Source organism: Camelina sativa, chromosome 9 (assembly GCF_030686135.1).
Source record: "Camelina sativa cultivar CO46 ecotype springtype chromosome 9, ASM3068613v1".
Lineage (NCBI taxonomy): Eukaryota > Viridiplantae > Streptophyta > Magnoliopsida > Brassicales > Brassicaceae > Camelina > Camelina sativa.
Window position 1 is genome coordinate 37,669,540 of NC_141888.1, and position 22,363 is coordinate 37,691,902.

Here is a 22,363-nt window from a genome sequence, read left to right on the forward strand (position 1 = left end):
ATGGTCTTCTTTGAGAACCTGATTAATTTGAAAAATGGGCCTATATAGTTTCACAACTCCCAAAATTATTTTTGAAATATAGTATTCCAAAATGACTAGAATTATTATTACCAACATCATCATAAAAGAACCAAAAAGTTAAAGGTGGTTGTTACTGGTTGGTTAGATGCAACTTACAAATCAAAAATCATAGTGGCGCTGAATTTACTTGAGAGTTTTGATGATGTGTACAATTTTTCAAATGTCAACTTTTACTTATATCTTTTTTTTTTTTTGTCTTCAAACCAAAACTATTTTAAATATATAAATGATTTTATGGTTCTACCTTGAATATAAATACTAGAATGTAGTAACATTCTATGTGGTTTGCTTTTCAACATTGTGCATGGAATCTCGAACGTACATTGTTTCAATTTTCATATGTAAAGTAGAAAAATATAGACATAACTTAATCTACTAAAGGAATTGGATTGAAAATGTGAAGGTTAACATATATATCCGAAATGAAAATAAACTAAACTAAAACAAAAGAGTTTGAACTTTGTGGAAACCGACAAAAAGAAAGAAACAATGTCAGACCGATTGATATAAGGGTACACACATGTGGGTATAAATATTATAAGTACACCATTTTGTTTTGTATAAATTTTTCATATGTAATAAAAAGACATACAAAGATGTGCTTCAAAATATAAACAAATTCATCTCTTACTTATGAACCGAATCAAATTGCTATAATTTGGCAACTTAGTTATTATACACGATGTATAACATTCGTACTATATATATATATATATATATTTCATGTTTGGATCACTCAGATCAGATCATTCAGAGAATCTTAAATGTAAAAAGATTAAAAAAAAGTAATGTATGAAAAAAGGAAAGGAAAAAACAATATGATTTCATGTAAACGTGGGACCTGAGTTAAATTACACTTTTGTGCTTTTTCTTCTCCTCTCTCTCAACAAAGGTCATTCCCATTTTCATCATCAGCTTTATTTCAAATCTCCCCCAACGTCTCTTTTTAATCTCTCTCTCTCTCTCTCTCAGCTTCTTGAATTGAGAGTCTCTCTCTTTCTTTCTGGACAAAAGCTTTAAAACTTCTCCTTTCTCCACATTTTTTGGGTTTTCTTGTCTTTGTGCTTCTTGTTTGTATTAACCCCAATTAATCTCATCAACAGATTCAAAATTTATTTCCTCTGTTTTAGTATTTATCTCAGTCACTCCTTCGTATTCAATTGCAAAAGAGAAACCGAGAAAGTATTCAGCTTGTCTCTACATTGTCTTGATCTCCTTCAAGGTTAGTTTCAGTCTTTAATAGACTACCGCATGTGTGTAGTGTGCATATGTGATTCATGTGAACATGGAACTTAGAAACTATTGAGAAATCTGTTTTTTCTTCTTTTTTCTATAATGGGTTTGGTGAAAGATTGAAGTTTGTGATCTTGTTGAAATCTTCTAAAGTGTTTTGAGTGGAAAAGCAAAAGCAATGTGTTCTACTTCTATCTCACAGTCTCAATTGTCTGGTTTGACTCAGATCAGATGCTAGTGTAATAATCAGTTTAAGAGAGTCTCTCACTCGCACTTAGTGGTGCGTGTCTCACAACTCTTATTAGAGTGAGTCTTGCCTCCGAAACAAGCTCATGTATGTTCTTTGATTTGCATCAGATCATACAACCTCTGGAGATAGCGTCAACAGCTTTGCGTAAATCAGAATGCCAAAACCAAGGTAATGATACTAATGTTTGGAATTGGTTTTTTGTTGTTATTAGTCTCTCTATGATCTGATAGACTGATACGAGTGAAAATTGCAAATCCTTCCTTGTGTCTTGTTGTGATTTGAGTAGTATTAGAGGTTCAGAGTTGCCTCAGAGACAATCTCCAAGGCTAAGGACATCATCACCGTCCATTTCCTCTGAGCCGAAGCATCTCAACCGTCCAATTACAGACCGGAGTCCAAAGCTCGGTCTTGACCGTAGATCTCCGAGGAGTGGTGGGCCTCACACTGATCCTCTGACTCAGAAGAAGCTTGGGAGTCGCATCTCTGGCTTGGAGTCACAGCTAGGTCAAGCCCAGGAGGAGTTGAGATTGCTCAAACAGCAGTTGGCTAGAGCTGAGGCTGCCAAGAAATGTGCTCAAGAAGAGCTTCATCATAAGAAGATATCCAAGAAACCAAACCCTTCTGTTCCGGAGAGAGACGAGATTCCTGGTGATGGACATCAAGATACTGATGTTTTCGAGGTTCTTGTTGAGGAAGCAAAAGAAGGTGAGAAGGTGAAGAAGAGTGATGAGTTGGCTTCAAAGGAAGACCAAATCAATGTACTGAAAGCTAGACTATACGACTTGGAGAAAGAAAAGGTATCACTTGGCGAGGAGAACGCAAGCTTGAAGGATCAGTTGAAGAGGACGGGTTCAGAAATGTCCACTGCTAAGGCGAAAGAGGATGAGATAGCTTCAAAGGTGAGTCGGATTGAGGAAGAACTGGAAGAAAGTAACGAGACCACGGCAAAGCTAAAGAAGAAGCTTGAATCCATGGAAGACGCAAAAGAGAGTCTAGAAGCCGAGATGAAGAAGCTGAAAGTACAAACCGAGCAGTGGAGGAAAGCAGCAGACGCTGCAGCTGCGGTTCTATCTGGAGGGGTTGAGATGAATGGTCGGTTCTCAGAGCGGTGCGGGTCAATGGAGACGCATTTTGCAGGCAGGTTTGTAGGATCACCGGGGATGGCTGATGATTTGGATGACGGGTTAGGGTTTGGGAAGAGGAAAGGTTCAGGGATGAAGATGTTCGGTGACCTGTGGAAAAAGAAAGGGCAAAAATGAAGTGATAGAACAAACACTAGCGTGGGATTCAAGGAAGTGTGGGATGTTATGATTGTGTCTACGAAATGACGAGCTCATCATTTCGAATTATATAAATGATTTCTAGTGATGAACATTTAGACAATGATTGTGCTGCTTTACCAAAAAGCTAATTTATCAGAATTCTGATTTAATTGCCAAATTCTGATGGTTCGTCTGCACTTCTCTTGATCACTTGAATTAGTTTGTGCATTCAGATTTCCCCAAAAGCATTTAGAGAGCAAGTTTGGAACTTAGGTCTCTCTATTATTGAAGTAGTCACAACACAATCCTAATCAGTGCAAGATTCCAATTGCCCAATAACTCGAAAAAATCCTCAAAAAAACTCAATGTAACCAGATCTGACATTGTTTTGCAATGTTTAAAAGTTTGCTAGGGGCTAATGATCATGGGATCTCATAGAAAGGGATTCATCGATGTCGGCAATGTTTTGGAATAAGTTGAAACAATGCTCATAAAGTATACTTGTGCGTAGGCCATTGTTGAAGTAATTACTTGTGCGTAGGTTTCTCTGTTTTGCACAGGAAGAACATATGACTAGTTTTGGCGTTTTCTTCTTAAACAAAACCGTCGTTTAAACTTGAATACCACCTGGGTATAGGGTTGTAAATTGGTCTGTCCATAACCAAATGGGCATGTCCATTTGGACATATACAATTTATGGTCATTTATGTGTGAAGACCCAAATACACCCACACCCAAATATGTCCAAACCAAATAGGACCATGACCAATTGGTCTGTCCATTGGTTGCAGATTGAAACAAAATTCATAATCTCATAAACTCATAATTATAAAGCTAAAGGTTTATAAACTCATAATTATAAAGCTAAAGATTTATAAATTCATAATACACTCATAATACACTTATAATACTCATAAATACACGAAGAAACAGAGAAGCGGCGAAAAAAAAAAAAAAAATCCCCCAAATAGTAAAACCCTAATTTTTTAGGATTATTGGACATACCACGTCCAAATTAGTTTAGACCATATATAAATGGGCTAAATTGTTTTAAGCCCATTTGACCGTTTTAAATTTGGTAATAACCAAAACCAGTCCAAATTAATTTGGACCGGACAGCCCATGGTTTTAGAGACCAATTGACATCTCTACCTCTCTACCTGGGTACCACCAACCAGCATGATAAGGAATTATTAAAAGAAGAAAGAAAGGAGAAGTCGTTATATAAAACTTATAGAGACACCAACGTTAAAAAAAATATAAACTTTCAGATATCCATCCAAGTTGGCCCAAGTGAAAATAACAATACAGTGAACTGGTGACAAGTCACTTCTTTCCTTGAAAACAGAAAAAATGGTTTGCAAACTCTAATTAAGTACACGACACGCTGTCTAAATTATCATATTAATATGTATGCCTAGTGCCTACGGCCTACCTAGATCACTGAACATATTGGTGTCCAAAAACAAATACTCGGACCACATTCAACGTGTAAGAATTGAGATTTTTTTGGTTGTAATTTCTTTATCCATATCTTTAATACTATTATAAAGTTGTTAGCCATATAGAGTGTTAAAAGGTTTGATCCAACAATGTAATATCGGAATGTCAATGTATGGTTTTATAATATTGGTGTAAAATTAAGTTTAATGTGGGAGACTGGAGAGTATATAACGTACGGCCTTAAGTCATCATTTATTTTCAGCTTAGTTTTTTTTATACACACGAACTCTACTAAATTTGTTTTTTTTTTTTTTTTTTTGTCAACTACTAAATTTGTTCTTTCAGTATAATTACTATGTCGCCAAAGAATCGCATATGTAATCGTTTAAAATTATTAAATACAAATTCTTTCATTAACTAGTTTTTTTTCTTTTTAAGAACCTGAAGAAAAGAAATTTTCAAAAATTAATTAAAACGGCTTATTTAAAGTGTTTAAAACAACTTGATATTACAAAGTTTTCAAAGCGATACTGATGCTAGAGAAAACATAGCTATTGCATTATATTACAATTATTGGATCAACATTAACTTCAATCATACACATAATTATATAGGGAATAACACACACTTAGATAAGATTTATGAATCACGAACAAAAATAGAAATCATTAATCATATTTTTAACAGTAATTTATTATGGTTGATAGTCTTCCTTTCGAATTGTTGAAGCCTATTATCAGACAATCTAGAGTTGTAGGCAGAGGATCTGTACTCGGACCAAGTGAACTCTTCGTACAACATCTCGTCTTCTTTGTCCATAAGACAAGTCAGCGGAGCGATTCTTTGAGTCAACGAAGGTCCAGCGAAGTAAATCATGGAAACCCTAGATTTTTTACAGTTGGCTAAAACCCTATGCCTCACGCTCTTGAACCTCCCATTCGTCATTACCTACACAATAAATATATATATATATATATATATATATATAAAGCTTACTTAGATCATCTGGTCTGAAACGGGAGAATATATATATATACATAAGGGTTAAGACGAACCTGGAGAGAGTCACCAACGTTGAAGAAGAAGGAAGAGTGATCGGGAGGGACAGAGATCCAAGAGCCATCAGCTAGATTGATTTGGAGACCACAAGTGTTGTTAGATCTCAAGACAGAGATGATTTGAGGATCTGTGTGTTCACCAAAACCGATCACATTTTTACCACCATTGGTCTTCTTTTTGATAAGAGGACATGGTGGATAGTGATTAAGTCTCAGTATCGAATCCGTGTTTTGGTCAGACACGAGCTTGCTAAGTGTGTTTGTCTGTTTAATACCTAACCCATCTGTAATCATCTCCAAGACATGGCATGTCATTTTTCTCACTGATGTTATGTACTCTTCCAGTACGTTTCTGTAAGATTAAAAAAGAACAAAACTTGAGATAAATAAATGGAATCAAAAAAGTCACAAAAAAAAGAAGCCATAAAAGCATAGAAAGAGACAGAAGATGAAGTATAAAAACAAACACATAGCAGAAAAACAGAGCACGAAAACAGAGTATGGGAGAGTGTTAAAAACAAAACAAAAGAGGACAAAAAAAAACCGACCTAAAAGTTGCCGGGTTTTGCGAAAGACCCGGAAAGAGTGGAGCGGAACCGGAATCAAGATTAGCATTCATGAGCAAATACTCAACCCAACCCACATCACCATTCCGACCAATCGTACGGCTCCCGTATCCAAAGGGATAACCTGCGACTTGGGTTTTCTCTGACTTGGGCAACGAGAAGAACTCGACCGTCTCGTGTTCTAAAACAGAGACTAACTCTGTGGAAACACCATGGTTGATCACCTTGAAGAAGCCAAAGTCTTCGCAGGCTTTGACGAGGGCATATTTGGACTCTGGGTTAGAGATATCTATAACCGGGATAAGCGAAAGCTCGGATTTTGGTTCCGTGATCGGTTTAGACAAGACCGCCATTGATATATATGTAATTTGCGTAAGAAAATTTTATTCTTTTTAGGGGTCACTTTCGATTAGCTTTGAAGGCGTGTGTATATATAAGCAGATGAGAGATGATAAAAAAAGATCTTACAATGCCGTACGACCAAACAGTTCAAAATCTAAAGCTATATCAATTATTTCTCTTTTGGGTATCGATATCAATAATATTATTGATTATCGGGACAATATTTTTGAAAGCCTCCATCGATCGTCGACATATGTTATTTATTCGCTAAATAAACTTTTACATCGTTAGTAATCTGTAACATAGTAAATAGTGACTACAGTTTTTTAATGTATCATGGATGGAGAACAAAGTGTTTTGGAAATCGTATTTTCTACCCTCAGAAAAGGTTCGTATCCACTTGAAAACCTAAAAAACCGATGTTTCAGTATGCTTCTTTAAAAAGAAAAAAAAAATTATTTACCTTCTCTATCTAATATCTGTGTAGTCATCACCTGCTTTTGGTGATTATAACTACTCATGAAACTGATGAAAGTATTGACGTAAAAAAATAAGAAGGTCCATATCCAACACCGACCTATGACGTCGCCAAGCGGTACGTACGATGAATCTAGTTAGGCTAAATAATTCCTTCAATGTTCGTAACAAATAACGATCTCTAGATTTAAGATATTGTTAGTTGGTAGTTACCAACAATTTCAGAGAAGAGACGTACGGTATGGCTTGGAATGGATCCGAGTGTTTCTCTCTGTCACCACAAAAAAAAAAAAAAAAAAAAAAAAAAAAAATTATATATAATAAGTAGTGTACCACCAAGTGTTATCGGTTCAACCTGTTATTTCAGTGCTACCAAACTTAAATTAAAGTCCAGACTGCTACGTTTACAGGATGGAAATTTACGTTTTTGGATCCGTCACACAAGTATTATCAAAAGGATACGGACCTTTTCTGAGGGTAGAACACTATATATAAGATCATGTAAGTAACCACATAAAATTAGACTTGTGGTCCACAAATCTTGAAGACAACTAACTAAAATCGTATAAATATTTTTTGCTATTCATACAACGGAAATATACCATTGTGGTGTAGTCCATGGATCGACGATGGCAGATTTGTTCGAACGTATTAATTAATTATGTGACAATTATTTAATGGTACATGTTAAAGTTTCATAGGTTCTTAATTTCAAATTTGATTGAAAATAAATAAAATAAATAAAATTAATTCATATTAATATTTAAAGTTGCTTCTTTTCAATGTGAAATTTCTACCTAACATACATATATATATGATGACTTTTATCAGGTCAATCTCGAATTAAGTTTCATTATTACATCGATATTCTCAAATCAATATAACTGGCAATACTTGTGTCATATTAATTGTCAAATGTGCGTCTCTTCATTTTATTTTTATCTACCAATTTCAATATATTCTATTATTAGATTGCCAATATCCATATCGGGAAAGATATAATAAAATTGTATTATGGATTAAAACGATTCTGAACCATGGATTGTTTTGCTGTTCAACACTATTTTTGGTGAATCTTCTACAAGTATTGTTCAGAATTAGGAAGGAAAAACAATGGACCATTGGTTAGGTATATTATATGTCATCGCCTTTAATTACTAGGGTGATCTCCTGTTTTTTTTTTTTTTTTTTTTTTTTGTCCCTTTTTAATCGTAGACTCTTCTTATTAATATACCCATATTATTAAGTTATTAACATATAACCCTTTTTTTCGTTTTTCGACATAACAGCATAGTGCTTAAACCGGGAGGTATGCTATACACTGATACACAAAACACAATTACGCATAATGGGAAAGAATAAAAGATATTGCATACTGAAAGTGAAAGCGACAAGTGTTTTTTTCTTTTATGATAAAATTTGACAAACCACAAGTGTCACTAAATAGTTGCGGGGCAGTTGTCACTGTCAACGAATCAACAATCTCGTCGTGGGTTGCATTCTTGAGTCTCTTGTTGTTCCACGTCGAGATGTCCGTTACTCCTTCCTGATTTTTCGTGTTCATACTTTTTTTATGCTTCTAATAATTCAGAACAAATAGTCGGAGTATTATACAAAGATAAATTAAATAGATATTCAATAATATATTAATTCTAGAAATATGCATTAAATAAATAATAACTAGAAAAGGTAGAAAATGAATAGGACAAGAGGAAGTATTTGAACATTATTATCTACTCGTGTTTCTATTTAGGATCAGCAACCGCTAGAAACTAGAAAGTATAGTAACATGCGTCGATAATGGCTGATCTATGGGTGCAAATGGTTGCAAGGTAGAAGAGATTGAATAGGTTGAAAAAATTTATTCAACCAATTTTCACCATTTGCATTGTAAAAGTTGAAAAGGTTGGAAAAAACTATTCAGCCCGTTCAACTCAAAAAGTTGAAAAAATAAACTAATACTACAGCAAAAATCTTCAACTCATTCAACCACTATTTTGGAGATGAATGAATTGAATATTATTCAACCCAATTTTGTTCAACCCATTTTTTCAATTTTGTGCATCCATTTTTTCAGTTTTAAGTTTTCGTAGTGAGAAGTGGCATAACACATAGTTATCAACTCTCTAACTTTTCATTATCCATAAGTAGAGAGAATTACTAAGACGCCTTGTTCATATTTACAATTTTTGAACATATATACTCATTTGTTAGGCATAGAAAACAATAATCATTAAATATGTACATAGATTGAAACTATAACCGACTATAGTTGATAAACGTGTCTAACGAATAAATTTCGTTTTATAAGATTTCTTTTTTTATAAGATACGTTTTGAGGGTATAACCAGAAAGAATATGTTGAAGGTGAAGGGTACATGAAATGCCACGTAAGAGGCTATTCGAGGAGAGAAAAAGTATTTGAAAGAACTCAGAGCTTCGTATCTAGGTTCCTCGCATGTCCACCCCTATTAAAGTTTGATGTGAACTAAATAATGTTAGGTTCCTTACCAAAAATAATAATGTTTAGCTTTTCACTATTCAATAACGACTAACATTAATAGTATTATTATTACTATTATATATTCGATGTGAATAAAATCATGTTTGGACAGACGTAAGCGATTGGATAGCCATCGAAAGACAGCCTGCGAAGCAAGACCCGAGAAGTACGGACACAACAAAAATTATATGTTTATTTTACTTTTTGTTGTGGTTAAACCCGTATAACATTAATTTCAGTATATAGCCAAAACAAAACTATTATGTCGGTTCATTTATATTTCTTTAACTGAATGATTTAGACTATAATTATAAAGATACCAAACCAAAGTTTGTTATCTTGCTTGTTTAAAAAACTATGGGTGGTTATATTGTTAATATAATAGATTACTACTTTATAATTTATCAAGATGGTTTTTTTTTTATGGTGGTTAATGTTTAGCGTGAGAAAATGTGGAAAGAACAAAGAAGGATTTGTTGTGCCCTACTTTTGATTTTTTTGCTTTTTTTTTTTTGGAATGGATAATTTACACTTTTGTCATGTATTAACCGTTTAGTTTCGGATTCACGAATATATACATTCAATGCCACGCCAAGGTGTATACTGTATAGTGGCTTGATGCGAATTTTAGAAATATAACTTTCATATATTCTATTTTTGAGACAAAAAGAAGAAGATTACGTTTACATTAAAAAAAAAGTAAATGTGGGTGGCATCTTCCCAATCCGGTTTGCTTGAGGAATAACCGCACCAGTCAGATGATAAACCCTGTCCCGTGCTTCATCCGCACCAATCAAAGTCCTTGAAGTTTGGTCCTGAATCAAACAAAACTCTTTGGTAAATATCACAGAACTAGCAATTCCATCAAGTAAGTGAGAGACCGAGATTAGAGTAATGTGAAGATCAGGGATACCATATCAAATTAGGGATTTGCTCTGAATATTTGTGTTATTCGATATCAATGGGAAAGAGTACAATATATAGGCTAGCAATTGCGTGAGCCTTAAGTAAAGAGATAAGATCAAATCTAACAATATATCGGTAATCCTAATCCTCCCAATATATGTGTATATCGTCTCCTATTACTCTCTAAATGCCCTTCAATAACATGAGAAACGGCTATATATGGATCAATTCTTTAACCCAAAACTTCGAGGTTCAAAGGATATACATGCTTTGGCTCAAAATTTTGATGTTATATATATGTAAGGAAAAGAAAAATAATGATGGTCTTGATATTTTAATACACTAAAGTCTAAACATAGTGAAAATATCCCACAAACGAAAATTACAGGAAATATTTCATGTGGGGGAGGAAAAAAAGATGTATGGACAATATACAAGGGTGGTTTCAAGTGGTTTCGACATTTTGGGGTGTCTGGTTGCTTTAATTATGTGGGTGATGTCGGGCCAAAAATGACACTCGAGATGCAACCCCATTGGTTAAACTTTATTATGATATTTTTGTGTCTTTTGCAAATTTTTATTTACTATTCTGATAAAAACTATTACTTTCTGTAAGTATAAAACCCTACAGCGGTTGTTAAATAGAAAGAAAAAAACACACTGCAATGTACTCAAACGATTTGGAATGAAACGCGAACCCTTAACATAGCATAGCGGAACGACGATTACGGGTTGTTCTTACATATATAGTCAATTGTTCTTGTTCCTCAGTTTGATTTATGATTCTTGTTTTAAAACTTTCATTGGTATACCTTTCTTAAATATTTATGTTTTTTTGTGTTTCAAGAAAAGCCCTCTATTTTCCTTTCAAATAAATAGATAAATAAGCATCACAATATAGAAGAGAAAAAACTTCAACATAAAAAATTGGGATACATGACTAAGGCCCTGTTCGTTTGTTCATTTGAATGGACCATCTGAATGGTCCATCCAAATGTTGTTCGTTTTTGTCAAGAAAATAACATTATCTAAAATCATTCACATGGATCATCTAAATGAGTTTTAAAATTTTAGGCAAAAATTTGAAACTCATTTGAATGATTCTAGTTGAACCATTTGGATGGAGATGCTTCATCCAAAAATAACAAATTACAAATATATCCTTATTATATAAAAAATCTATTTATCTATAAAATTATAAATAATATTTTTACAATTCTTACAAAATGTCAAAAACACATGATAAATTTTCCGCCGAAACTAAAATCACATTTTTCCACCAAAATCATAAAGTCAAAAAAATTTGCCAACAAAAAAAATTCACTTTTCCGCAAAAAAAAAACACAAAATCACATTTTCTCGCCAAAAACGTAAAATTACATTTTTCCGCCAAAAACATAAAATCACATTTTCCCGCAAAAAAACCTAAAATCACATTTTCCCGCCAAAAATGCATAAACTAATTTCCCGCTAAACCTACAATATCACATTTTCCCGCCAAAAACGTAAAATCACATTTTCCGGCCAAAAACGTAAAATCTCATTTTCCCGCCAAAAACGTAAATTCACAATTTCCCGCCAAAAACGCAAAATCATATTTTCCCGCCAAAATCGTAAATTCACAATTTTCCACCAAAAACACAAAATCATATTTTCCCGCCAAAAACGTAAAATCACATTTTTCCGGCAAAACCGTAAATTTACATTTTCCCGCCAAAAACGTAAATTCACAATTTCCCGCCAAAAACACAAAATCGCATTTTCCCGCCAAAAACATAAATTCACATTTTCCCGGCAAAAACGTAAATTCACTTTTTCCGCAAAAAAAACAACACACAAAATCACTTTTTCCTGCCAAAAACGTAAAATCACATTTTTGTTTGGTTTTGAATGAAAATCTATGAATATATACTTTAGATCAATATTTAAAATTAATATGGTTAAATTAAGATTAAAAAATTGTTAGATCAAAACATGGGTATTTTAGTTATTATTCTAATCAAATCCATTTAGATGAGAATGTAAATAAAGCAAACAAACACATCTCCATTGAGATGCATCATTCAAATGAATTTTTTTATTTTTGTTTGTTGAGTCATTTGACATTCAAATAACTCATTTGGATGAAGCTTTTGAATGGATCATTTGAATAAATCACACAAATAGTCAAACGAACAGGACCTAAAACATGGTCCAACACAACCGACTTATTAAACCATTCAATTTGATTAAATTTTAGAAGTGAGTCAGTCCAACCCAAACTGAAGAAGTGGTTCAACTTGTTATGTAAGGAATTGAAAATACTATCAAGTGACAACACAAACGATCACAACCTATTTAGTTTATAACATTGTATGTGATTTTTGTTTCTAGAAAGAAACGGGTCGCACCAAGTTTTTTTTGTTGTAGAGTTTCATCTTCTCTATGATTACTTCGGACGCTTCGGGGTCTCTGAGCTGTGTAGGACCATTCCCTTCCATAAAGATCTTTACCTCTTTCAAACACGGAAAATAGTCCAAGAAATGCTTTATCATGTGCATCTCTTCGATTCTTCCTTGAAACGCTTTGATCTCTAACACTTTTACTGGACAAGATGTGAGTGACCGACCCTTATCCTCTCGAGAAACGCAGTCACAAGCATCCCCGCATTTATATGTAACTTGGTGCAAGAGACCCCTGGAAGCATAAAGGAGAGAATTTAGAGATTCAAAGTAGGTATGACCTCTTATCTTTGTACACGTTTGAAAATGAGTTGTTTTTGTACCTCAAGGACTAGAGTTTCTAAATGCGGACAGTTCCTTATAAGATCTGGCAATGCTTGCCATCCTCGACTTGCGTCACTCTTAATAGTTAACGATTTGAGGTTGGTGAAAACTGGCATTGATTCACAGCATAGAAAAAGCACCTGATAACAAGAAAAGCAGCCACATATTAGGAATTTTGCAGTTACATGTTTGAAAACAAGACCGCCATGGTACATGAACGTAGACAGAAAAGATATTACAAGAGAGAGCAAATAAGAAAACTGACCTCGAGAGTATCGCCAGACAAGTCCAGATACCGAACATTTCGCATGCCATTCATCAGCTTCCCCACATTTGTAAATCGGGATAAAACACCCTCCACACTAGGTAAATGATGATCATGGTTTGGCGCTGCTCTTGCTATCTCAACTTCATAACAAGTTGCCAAAAGTCTGATATGAGCTTCAAATAAGTTTTCCATATTAACTACGGTGTAGTCACGGACAACATAACCATCGTAAGAGAAGTAAACAAGACTAGGTGTATCAAATGATTAAGTGCCAGAAAGAAAAGTGGTATTGATTGTTAGGCTCTTGAGGCTTGCATTAGACACATTGATATCAACCTTTGTCGAGATCATATCAACCAAGACTAATTCCTCCAGCTTAGGCATTGGTAAGAATATGCCTCCAGGCAACCAATCAATATAAAGACTGTCTAATTTCAGCTTAACTAGATTGTTGCTCTGGAAATTTTTTGAAGATAGCACATACTCACCGTAGAATTGCAAACTGATTTTTAGATCAACTTCGGAAACACCACGGGCCAACACATTACTTATCCAACCATCCACTAAATTTGTAGAAACATCGATACATTTGAGGGAGAATTTCTTAATGGGAGTTGTACCCTGCAGAGCCAATACTCTATTAACAAAATCCTGGAACCTCCGTCCAGTCAGGTAACATTGGAGCTTACCGGGATGAAGAAAGACAGAGTCATCAATGTCAAGGTTAGGGACAAATGCAAACAGATTGCGCCACCTCTTGGAGATTACTGATGTCAAGGCAGCCTCCTTTGTGGTAAGGAAGGACAAGACATGACAAAGAAGCTCGTCAGGGAGAATGCTAAGACAATCCTGATCTTGTCTGCTCTTACAATCTTCAATAGCTTGTGGGACATGACAAAGAAGCTCGTCTGGCTGAATACTAACACAATCCTGATGATCTCGTATGCTCTTACAATCTTCAATAGGTTGTGAGACATGACAAAGAACCTCGTCTGGGAGAATATTGCTAACAACCTCTTCTCCAATTGGTTGTTGTTGTGTCTGCCTATCTTCATCTCGTATGCTCTTACAATCTTTCTTCAGGTGTCCAAGTTTTCCGCAAGAATAACAAATACTGCAAATTTCTTTCTCTCCAATCATAGGCCTTGATGACGACTCCATGAATCTTGTGCAAGATCCTCAAGTTTCAAATACCCTAAAACTCGACGACCTCTCTTGGATCATACGACTCCAATTTTGTCGTATTTAATTAGGTTTAGCCATTGTCTTTTTAGCTTAATAATCTCTCTTGGGTAAAATTCATTATATATATAACCTTAACGAACCCATTAACATATTTGGGCCAAACATAATTTATGGCCCAAAGCCCTTCTCAATTTAACACACCAAAAAAAAAACATAAGTCATATATGACTAACTAAAGTGTTTTACTGAGTAACGATATTGACAATTTCTTCATCGTCCATTTCAAACGGAAACCAAATCTCATTGACCCGACGATCCCACTGGAACGGCCAGCTAAATTGCGCTACCGTGTAGGCCCAAGTCGGTCTGGTTTCTCTGCTTTTCTCAATTGCCTTGGCCCATACGGTACCTTGTAGGCTCGCCTCTAGCTCCGCCACTCTTTTTCCAATAGTGTGATCCGCCACGTATCCACCAAATTGCTTCACCGCCGCATACGTCGGATCCCATCTCTGTATGTGGAGATTTTTCACCGGAGGTGGTGGATCAGGTTGGTATACCTTGGGAACGAAGGAAGAGACCATGAAGGTACTAAAGTTCTGAGAGACTTGACTTGTGTGATATGAGGATGTACCCTCTCTATCCTCTGGTGATACTCGTTATTTCCGCTCATGTAATCAGACAATCTGCACACACAAGATCAAAGCAACGCGTTTTGAAATTTGTTTCCGATTAATTTTAGGAACTAAAATGAAGAACATACTCGTTCCAACCGGTTCCTGAAGCATCGTTAAGAGAGGAACCCTGAATTGGTTCGGTAGAAATCCAAACAGTGGCGGTGTAGCGGTGAATCTCGTAGCCATTACCGGCGTAGACCAACTCGTAACTCGAACACTCTGCTTGGATGCACGACGGTGGGGTCGTCCCAACTTGTCCGGGTGGGAACGCGAGTCGATAAAGTCTGAACCGCCGGAGAGAAGGCTTAAGAGGAACGAGAGCTTGAAGATGCTCAAAGCTGCTTCCATGGCGGATCCTTTCTTTGTTACGGCCATGCAACGTTACAGAAATAAAGGTTTTATACACTTATCAAAAAAAAAACATGTAACAGATAAGGTTTGTGTTTGTGGTTCATCTTAGGATAGGATTAAGTTGCATTATAAACACATGATTTAATACAACAATTTTGCCGACAAAAAACAAATTACATTAAAAACACCAAAAGTGACATAAATTAAATTAGCCATTTAGTTTATATTTTCCGATATTTTTTTCATGGTTTCGATCATATTTTATTTAGAAACCGAAACTATAGTAAAACCATTACAATTATAAGCTTTTTAGTTACAGTTTTTTTAGTTTGTTTAGTTTCCATTATAAGCTTTTTGGTTACAGTTTTTTTTCCCACCATTACTAATATTCTTTGGTAGGGAGAAAATGAAAACCAAAAGAACAATATTAATAAATAACCAGAAATATATATAAAACCGGTTAAACCAGAGGCTGCTATTAGAGTCTCGGTTCTAAACCACCCTCTTCTAATCCGATTGTGAGGATGTAACATGATTTATTCATTTACATGGTAAACGGAACCAAGATCTCATTAACCCTAGCTGTGGTTTGGGACGGCGGGTTATAATCAGCCACCAAATACGCCGGTGACTTTCCTTTGCTCTTCTCGATAGGCAAAAGCCATTGAGTGCCCTTGAGACTATCCATTAGAGCCGCAGTTTCTATCTTGGCTACTTTGTCAGACACGTACCCGCCCAACTGCCTTACGGCTACGTAGGTTGGTTTCCATGTCTGCACGTGGAGGTCATCGGCCTGAGGTGGGTTCTGTTGGTTCTTTTTAGGGATGTAGAAGGAGACTGTGTAGACTGATTGTCCTGGTGTTGCTTGTGTGATCACCGGAGATGTCATGTTCACTTCACCTTGTCCTTGTTTTGACCTTGTATGTAACTAAATAATCTGCAACACCAAAACAGAATCAGTTTCGGTTTCACTATATATTAGATACACCTATATATAACAAATATTATAATAGATTGATAAGTTACCGTTGGAAACCGGTTTTGGTGGCTTGAGTCATGGATTTTGCAGAGATAGGACTAGTGGACATCCATACCGCAGTGTCATACATGCGGATCTCATAGGCGTATCCAGCCTCTACCAATTTATAAGTGGGGCACTCGTAGTGGTCACATGTTCCCGGACGCATCCCATTAGATGGATTCCATGGTGCGGGAGCCTGAGCACATGAGACAACCACGACTAGGCCAAGGCAAAGAGATAGCTTTAAAATGCTGAAACCGGTTTCCATGATTGAATAGAATATTTAAATGAATATATTTCTGGTTTTGTTTAGATTACTAATTGGAATGTCTTGTGTAATGGGAGAGAGTATTTATATATAGATAGATTTTTGGGCAATGAGATGATAAGAATAGATTACAAGTTATTAATACATTTGACTAGTTAAACTTAGAACAAAGTTTGACCTCTAATTTGGATTCAGATATGGCAAAGACTATTATGAATTGCTTTGAGGGATTGAAAATGGATTTCGATAAATGTTTTTGCTAAGTTTAGCAAAGATTTGCGTCAGCAAAATTTATATACCAGAAACAAATTAGGAACTTCTATTTATTTTTGTTTAAAGGCACAAATTAGGATTTCCACTTTTTTTTGAAGGCACAATATTAATTGAATGAGTAAAATTGAAAAGTATTTTGCTTCCCAAAAGTATATATGTAACAGTCCAAGACATCAATAAGCGATTATGGGGTTGAATTTTGAACACATTCATCAATCAGACCATACGTAGATACTTGTCACAACTATTTATAGCTTGTAACTGATTTTATATCAGACTGTTGAGATTTGGAAACTATAAGGTTCACTTCAAGCGAGAGATGTTTATAGAGAGGTCCTTGTGGAAGAGGAGCCCTGGTTTCCGTAACACCGCACAGTCTTCGGCCATTGAGAACTCGTAAGTGGTGACAAGATAGTGAAGGAAGATTGCCATCTGAAGCCTTGCAAACTCTGCTCCTACGCATTGTCTCACCCCACCTCCAAACCCCATGAACATTTTAGAACCAGAACGCAGATCTTGCCTTTCCCATCTCCATGGATTAAACTCAAAAGGGTTTTCGTAGGTCTTAGGATCATAATGTACCACTTGAGCCGCAACAAAAACTATCCAACCCGCAGGAATCGTGTATCCTGTTTGTTACCATACACAAGTTATTGACGTATTTTTTTCTTTCCATATATGTCATTTTGTATACAAGAATTATACTTGCCTTTTATCTCGACATCGTTCACAGCCTTTCTAAACAAGAATGGAACAAAGTTGATCAACCGAAGCGTCTCATTGATAACCTACAAGTGTAAAATTAAGGACAACATGTAAATTAGATCTCACGGCATCTAAAGAGTGTTAAGTTTATAACTACTATTGAGGAAGACCAAGGCGAGCTATAAAGTTACCATGTTTGTAAAACTCATCTTCTGTCTGTATTCTTCCCAAGTGATCCCAGATTCCTTATCTTCTCTGCTCTCAAGGATCGCCTCATGCTCTCTCTGCCACAATATTATATATGAGCCTCTTCCTAAAATCTGAGATAAATTTTTCAGCTACTTGATCCAATCCAGATACTTATATTACCTTGAGTTCTGCGACCACTTTTGGATTTTCGGACAAGAACTTCACAGCCAAGCAAGTGGCCTTGGGGGTAGTTTCTTGAAAAGCGAAGGACATAAAGAAGATGTGATTTGCAGCTGAATCTTGATTCCAAAAGCAGCCTTCCTTCTCCAACTCTTCTAACATTGTGTCAAGGAAGTCTCCGTACTTCTCTCCCACCATTTTCCTCTTCGTCAAAACATCTTTGATCAACTTCGTCCCATCTCTGTGTGCCTATATACAATATAGAAACATTTATAGAAATCATGTTACATATGGGGGGAAAATTCTTCGACTAAATAGAAAATTCTCACCCTAAAGGCTTTGTAGAGAAACTCCCAACCAGAGATAGTAAAGGATAGCTGGAACCAGTCAAAATTGAAGGCCTTGATATCTTCCATAAACTTTTTTTGAGTCTCCGGTTTGAGGCTACTTATCATCTTTGGTGCCATGAGCGCGACTACCAACTACAAAGAACCCAGGCAAGAAGAATAGATTGAAGAGAGAGAGAGTGAATCAGAGTAGTACGTATATAGGTAGATAGTGTAATACTAAAAGTTGGTCAAGATAAATATGTGAATGGTACTTACGCTTGCCACTGAATCCCTAACGTCTAATATTCCACTGTCAGCCTTAGATTCAAGATGTTCGCGGGTCACTCGGTCCATATCTCTTATCATCTTTTGCTTCAAACCCTCTGAGCCAAGAAGATGTTGATGAGTAATTTTTTTCATGTGCTTGTGGATGTTTCCGTCCTTGGACACCAAGCTATCTTTTCCCAATCGCTTCACAAGAACCTCCGGATAACTTAAAATGAAAGACTTGTTCTCCTGCCGTAAAATCTCAAGGTTCACGTCCGAGTCGGTGGAAACTATGGTATGAGATCCAAAAATGTTGGTCCGAAACAACGGTCCGTACCTGAAACATTCACAAAACATATATACACATCACATGGTTTAATCTTGCTAACGGTAAGGAAAGAATAGATTAGAGAGAGAATGAAATCTGACTTTAACATCCTCTTTTTCAAAAAGGGCGAGATACCATCAAACCTATGAGGCTTACAAAAGTCAATTGACTCTCCGATGATCGGGAAACCCATTGATCCCGGTGGTAACTTGCCATTGCACGTAGGGTTTGACCATCGGAAAAGCCAGTGGCTGATCCTCACAACCACTAAGGCTATAATCAGCATCGCAACGGTCCACATGAAACTCATACTGCACTCTATCTCAAGTGTTGACCACTAGTCCTACAACTTTTTAAAAATTTAAGTTAAGAAAGTCTCTATGGACGTTATAGTGATCCTAGAATTAATCTATCAGCAAGTGATAATTTTCCATCATGTTTTGGGGATTGTAGTAAATTCACTCATTAGAATAATCGGCAACTTGAGGGATAAGTTAAATAACATACACTTAGCTACCAATGTACCCCCTCCCGAATTATTTATATGGAAGGGACATACACTTGCCAGATAGTTCCATTTAGTGGCAACGATGGACTGGACTCTACGAATATAGTAGTACATATGGGAAATTGGGAACTAACTATAGTTGAGTGGACAACAAAAAAAGAAAAAGATAATTTTATATAGTGGGCAACTAAAAAAGAGTTAATGACAAGAAAGTGAACATATGGGAATAATTGGACAAAAAAGATAGTTTTATGGCCTAATGTATATATTTTTTTTTGTCGTCAACTACACAAATGGGAATAATCTATATCACGCCGCTTCAAAGTTTGAAACTATATTTTGAACATTTTGAAACTATAGAAATCAGGCGGCTCAAAGTATACCCCCTACCTCTATATGTGCTAAATTGTTTGTTCATTTGTTGGGTGAGGTGTCGGGTGTATGACAGATTTTATTTATATTACTCAACTAACCTTTTGTTGTTTAATGTTTAACTGCTCAGATACTGCATGACAGAGAGCAAACCTTTTGTTGTTTAGCTGATTTTAACGTGATCCAAACATTTTTCTATTTATTTCAAGCAGTTAGCACTAAGCCACTACCACAACATGCTTAATTATATATAGAGCCGTCGTGCCAAAAGCATTTGAATGTCATAGGCGAAAATATGGTTTAGTATATCAATTCTATATATAATAAATATAAAATATGTAGTTTAGTGATTAAATTTTTTATAATAAATCTTTAAATTTTAAATAGGACTTATAAAAATTTACAGTTCCAAAAAACATAAAGAATTATCTAAGAACAAGAAAAAATATATAGAAACTAGGTTAAACATAATATGTAGTTTATTAATTTCTATTAATATATTGTGTCACTATTTAAACGGTATAATGTATGTTATTAACAAAACAAAAATAGAATTTTGGTAATAATAAAACAAAAATATGTAACAATATAGCATTTGTATGAGTTTAGTTTTGGTTAGGAATAAGGTTTCAATATTAGATTATTCGATGAGTTGTGAATTTTGGTATTGGACAGAGCAAAATAATTTTAGAGTAATCTAGCACCAAAAAATTATGAGGATTACTAATAATAGAGATATTAGTGAGTGATAAGAAATATATAATAGAGCTCATCTACATGCGCAGAAAACACTATAACACTATTTCGGAGCATATGCAATGGTCATAGCAAACAAATAAACTATTGGCAAACTGTTTTCTATCCATTTTGAAAGACAAAGACAGCTCATCTAAATATAGTGTTATTAAATAATTTAGAAATAAGAATTTTATTATCAACTCTGTCTCTTAAACTAAACCAATCATAGAGATACAAAGGTATTCAAATTAAGTCTCACATAACTAAGTTATTTAATGATAAGTTTTCCAAATGAAAGACTCACTCCACTATGAGTTTCTCATTTCTCTCTCTTAATTTTTTTCTTCAATATTTTAATAGTAAAAGACTCGTAAATACTTAAGAAATTCCGTGCTCTATACTAAGGGTCCGAATGGTGACCGCGGTTTTGGTTGTGCGGGGAAAGCGATTTTGGGGTGCGGTACGGTTCAACTGCAGTACATGCGGTTTGTGGGACAAGTGCGGTTTCTACAAAATAAGCGGTACAGAATGATATTTGATTGGTGAAAAAACTATTTGCGGTTCAGTATTAATTGTGTGAATGGTAAAAAAAGGAAAAGCGGTACGGATTACATATATTATAAATAAATTTATTAATAATTAGTATGTTTGTATATTATTGTATGTTATGAATTAATAATAAAAATAATTGTATTTATAAACCTTAAATAATATAGTTGATCAAAAAGTAAATTTTTTTTTTTGACATATTGATAAAATGTTCAACTATATAAAGATATACTTTTTTTTTTAATTATCGATTATTTTGATTTTCCCATAACATATTTGCAATAGTATCTCTTATTTGCATCATAGCTTCTCCATCTGTTATCTCTTTAATTTTTATATAAATAAACTAACATGTATAATTTAAATAAAAAAAATAAACTGGATTACAATTTTTTTAAAAAATAATAATAGAATTAATACATGGAGACTCATGATATATGGGTGTTTTAATAACCACTATGATATTTAAGTAGCATAGACAATAGTATTATTTGTTAAACAATAAGATTATTAAACAAATCATTTAAAAGTCTATTTTTCATGAATTCATTTTAAAAATATATTAAACAAAACCTATATAACATTGTTTTATAAAAATATGAGAATAGTAATAATAATAATAATGTTAATAATAATAAAAAATAATATATGAGAGTGATTAAAAAAATATTATCTTAATGGAGTTGAGTCATATCTGAGAGAGAGAGGAGATTAGGTTTTGATAAAAACTATCTAAAGAAAATAAAAAATGTAAGAGTGATTAAAAAAAAAAAAGAACATTACCTAGAAGGGGAATCGTGTGGCTTCGTGAGAAAGAGAGAGGGGTGAGATAGTTTTTAGGTTTGTAGTATAGATAGGTATCTTATTTATAGTACACTTTAATATTAAAAAAATCTCAAAGAAAGCATTTATTAACTGCGGCCTAGAAATCCGCTGGTTAATGCCCATTACATTTTTTAAACGTGGTCCAAGTTATTATCCTCTCAACAATCCGCTTATTTTTTTTTTTTTTTTTTTGGAAAAAAACGCACATTAACTCTTTTTCTTCTGATTGGCTACACTGGTGCGGTTTTGATTAATTTTTTTTGAAAACCGTAAATAACCTGCTTCCATTCACTGCCTAAGTCTCTCTAATAAGTCTTTGTTAATGTACATCTATAGATGATTTGGTAATTGACGTAACCCCCAAAAATTGTTGCGTGGAGTGATACCACTTGCTTTTGTTTACTCTTTCTTTTTAACAATTGTTTTTTTGTTTGTTTTCCACATTTA

General features: G+C 34.6%; 4 protein-coding genes and 2 pseudogenes across 7 annotated transcripts; 1 reads left to right on the top strand and 5 right to left on the bottom strand.

Annotated features, from left to right (window-relative positions):
* Positions 1-942: 942 nt before the first annotated feature.
* On the top strand, positions 943-3,023 carry LOC104713525 (interactor of constitutive active ROPs 4-like). 2 transcript variants are annotated; one of them, XM_010430667.2, is made up of 4 exons: positions 977-1,303; positions 1,541-1,594; positions 1,672-1,732; positions 1,851-3,023. In XM_010430667.2, the coding sequence occupies exons 3-4, from the start codon at positions 1,719-1,721 to the stop codon at positions 2,821-2,823; spliced, it is 987 nt and encodes a 328-aa protein (XP_010428969.1). In that variant the 5' UTR covers positions 977-1,303; positions 1,541-1,594; positions 1,672-1,718; the 3' UTR covers positions 2,824-3,023. The 2 variants fall into 2 exon arrangements, with proteins under 2 accessions (XP_010428970.1, XP_010428969.1); XM_010430668.2 differs by lacking the exon at positions 1,541-1,594 and having other exon boundaries at positions 943-1,303.
* Positions 3,024-4,724: 1,701 nt separating this feature from the next.
* Positions 4,725-6,872, bottom strand: LOC104713527 (gibberellin 2-beta-dioxygenase 1). Its single transcript, XM_010430670.2, has 3 exons — positions 5,876-6,872; positions 5,325-5,679; positions 4,725-5,217 (listed from the first exon to the last, which is right to left on the bottom strand). Exons 1-3 carry the CDS (start codon positions 6,244-6,246, stop codon positions 4,942-4,944), a joined length of 1,002 nt encoding a protein of 333 aa, XP_010428972.1. The 5' UTR covers positions 6,247-6,872; the 3' UTR covers positions 4,725-4,941.
* A 5,792-nt stretch (positions 6,873-12,664) lies between these two features.
* LOC104715881 (F-box/LRR-repeat protein At5g38396-like) lies at positions 12,665-14,387 on the bottom strand (annotated as a pseudogene). Its single transcript, XR_015565123.1, has 3 exons — positions 13,152-14,387; positions 12,886-13,026; positions 12,665-12,797 (listed from the first exon to the last, which is right to left on the bottom strand). The product of XR_015565123.1 is annotated as an F-box/LRR-repeat protein At5g38396-like (transcript).
* A 55-nt stretch (positions 14,388-14,442) lies between these two features.
* LOC104713528 (uncharacterized) lies at positions 14,443-15,461 on the bottom strand (annotated as a pseudogene). Its single transcript, XR_015565124.1, has 2 exons — positions 15,100-15,461; positions 14,443-15,022 (listed from the first exon to the last, which is right to left on the bottom strand). The product of XR_015565124.1 is annotated as an uncharacterized LOC104713528 (transcript).
* Positions 15,462-15,771: 310 nt separating this feature from the next.
* Positions 15,772-16,278, bottom strand: LOC104713529 (uncharacterized). The gene has a single exon (XM_087463884.1). The coding sequence runs from the start codon at positions 16,251-16,253 to the stop codon at positions 15,909-15,911; it is 345 nt and encodes a 114-aa protein (XP_087320010.1). The 5' UTR covers positions 16,254-16,278; the 3' UTR covers positions 15,772-15,908.
* A 754-nt stretch (positions 16,279-17,032) lies between these two features.
* Positions 17,033-21,930, bottom strand: LOC104713530 (cytochrome P450 708A2-like). The gene is made up of 8 exons (XM_010430674.2): positions 21,875-21,930; positions 19,026-19,267; positions 18,606-18,933; positions 18,330-18,482; positions 18,001-18,249; positions 17,823-17,915; positions 17,636-17,714; positions 17,033-17,555 (listed from the first exon to the last, which is right to left on the bottom strand). Exons 2-8 carry the CDS (start codon positions 19,232-19,234, stop codon positions 17,230-17,232), a joined length of 1,437 nt encoding a protein of 478 aa, XP_010428976.1. The 5' UTR covers positions 19,235-19,267; positions 21,875-21,930; the 3' UTR covers positions 17,033-17,229.
* Between the last annotated feature and the right edge of the window lie 433 nt (positions 21,931-22,363).

Coding starts and splice junctions, on each gene's coding strand:
- LOC104713530 (XM_010430674.2), bottom strand. CDS start 19,234: ATGAGTTTCATGTGGACCGTTGCGATGCTGATTATAGCCTTAGTGGTT. Junction 18,250..18,329: donor TTCTCTACAAAGCCTTTAGG/GTGAGAATTTTC, acceptor TATTGTATATAG/GCACACAGAGATGGGACGAA. Junction 17,916..18,000: donor AAGTGGTCGCAGAACTCAAG/GTAATATAAGTA, acceptor ATATTGTGGCAG/AGAGAGCATGAGGCGATCCT.
- LOC104713529 (XM_087463884.1), bottom strand. CDS start 16,253: ATGACATCTCCGGTGATCACACAAGCAACACCAGGACAATCAGTCTAC.
- LOC104713527 (XM_010430670.2), bottom strand. CDS start 6,246: ATGGCGGTCTTGTCTAAACCGATCACGGAACCAAAATCCGAGCTTTCG. Junction 5,680..5,875: donor CAAAACCCGGCAACTTTTAG/GTCGGTTTTTTT, acceptor TTAATCTTACAG/AAACGTACTGGAAGAGTACA. Junction 5,218..5,324: donor ACGTTGGTGACTCTCTCCAG/GTTCGTCTTAAC, acceptor TTTATTGTGTAG/GTAATGACGAATGGGAGGTT.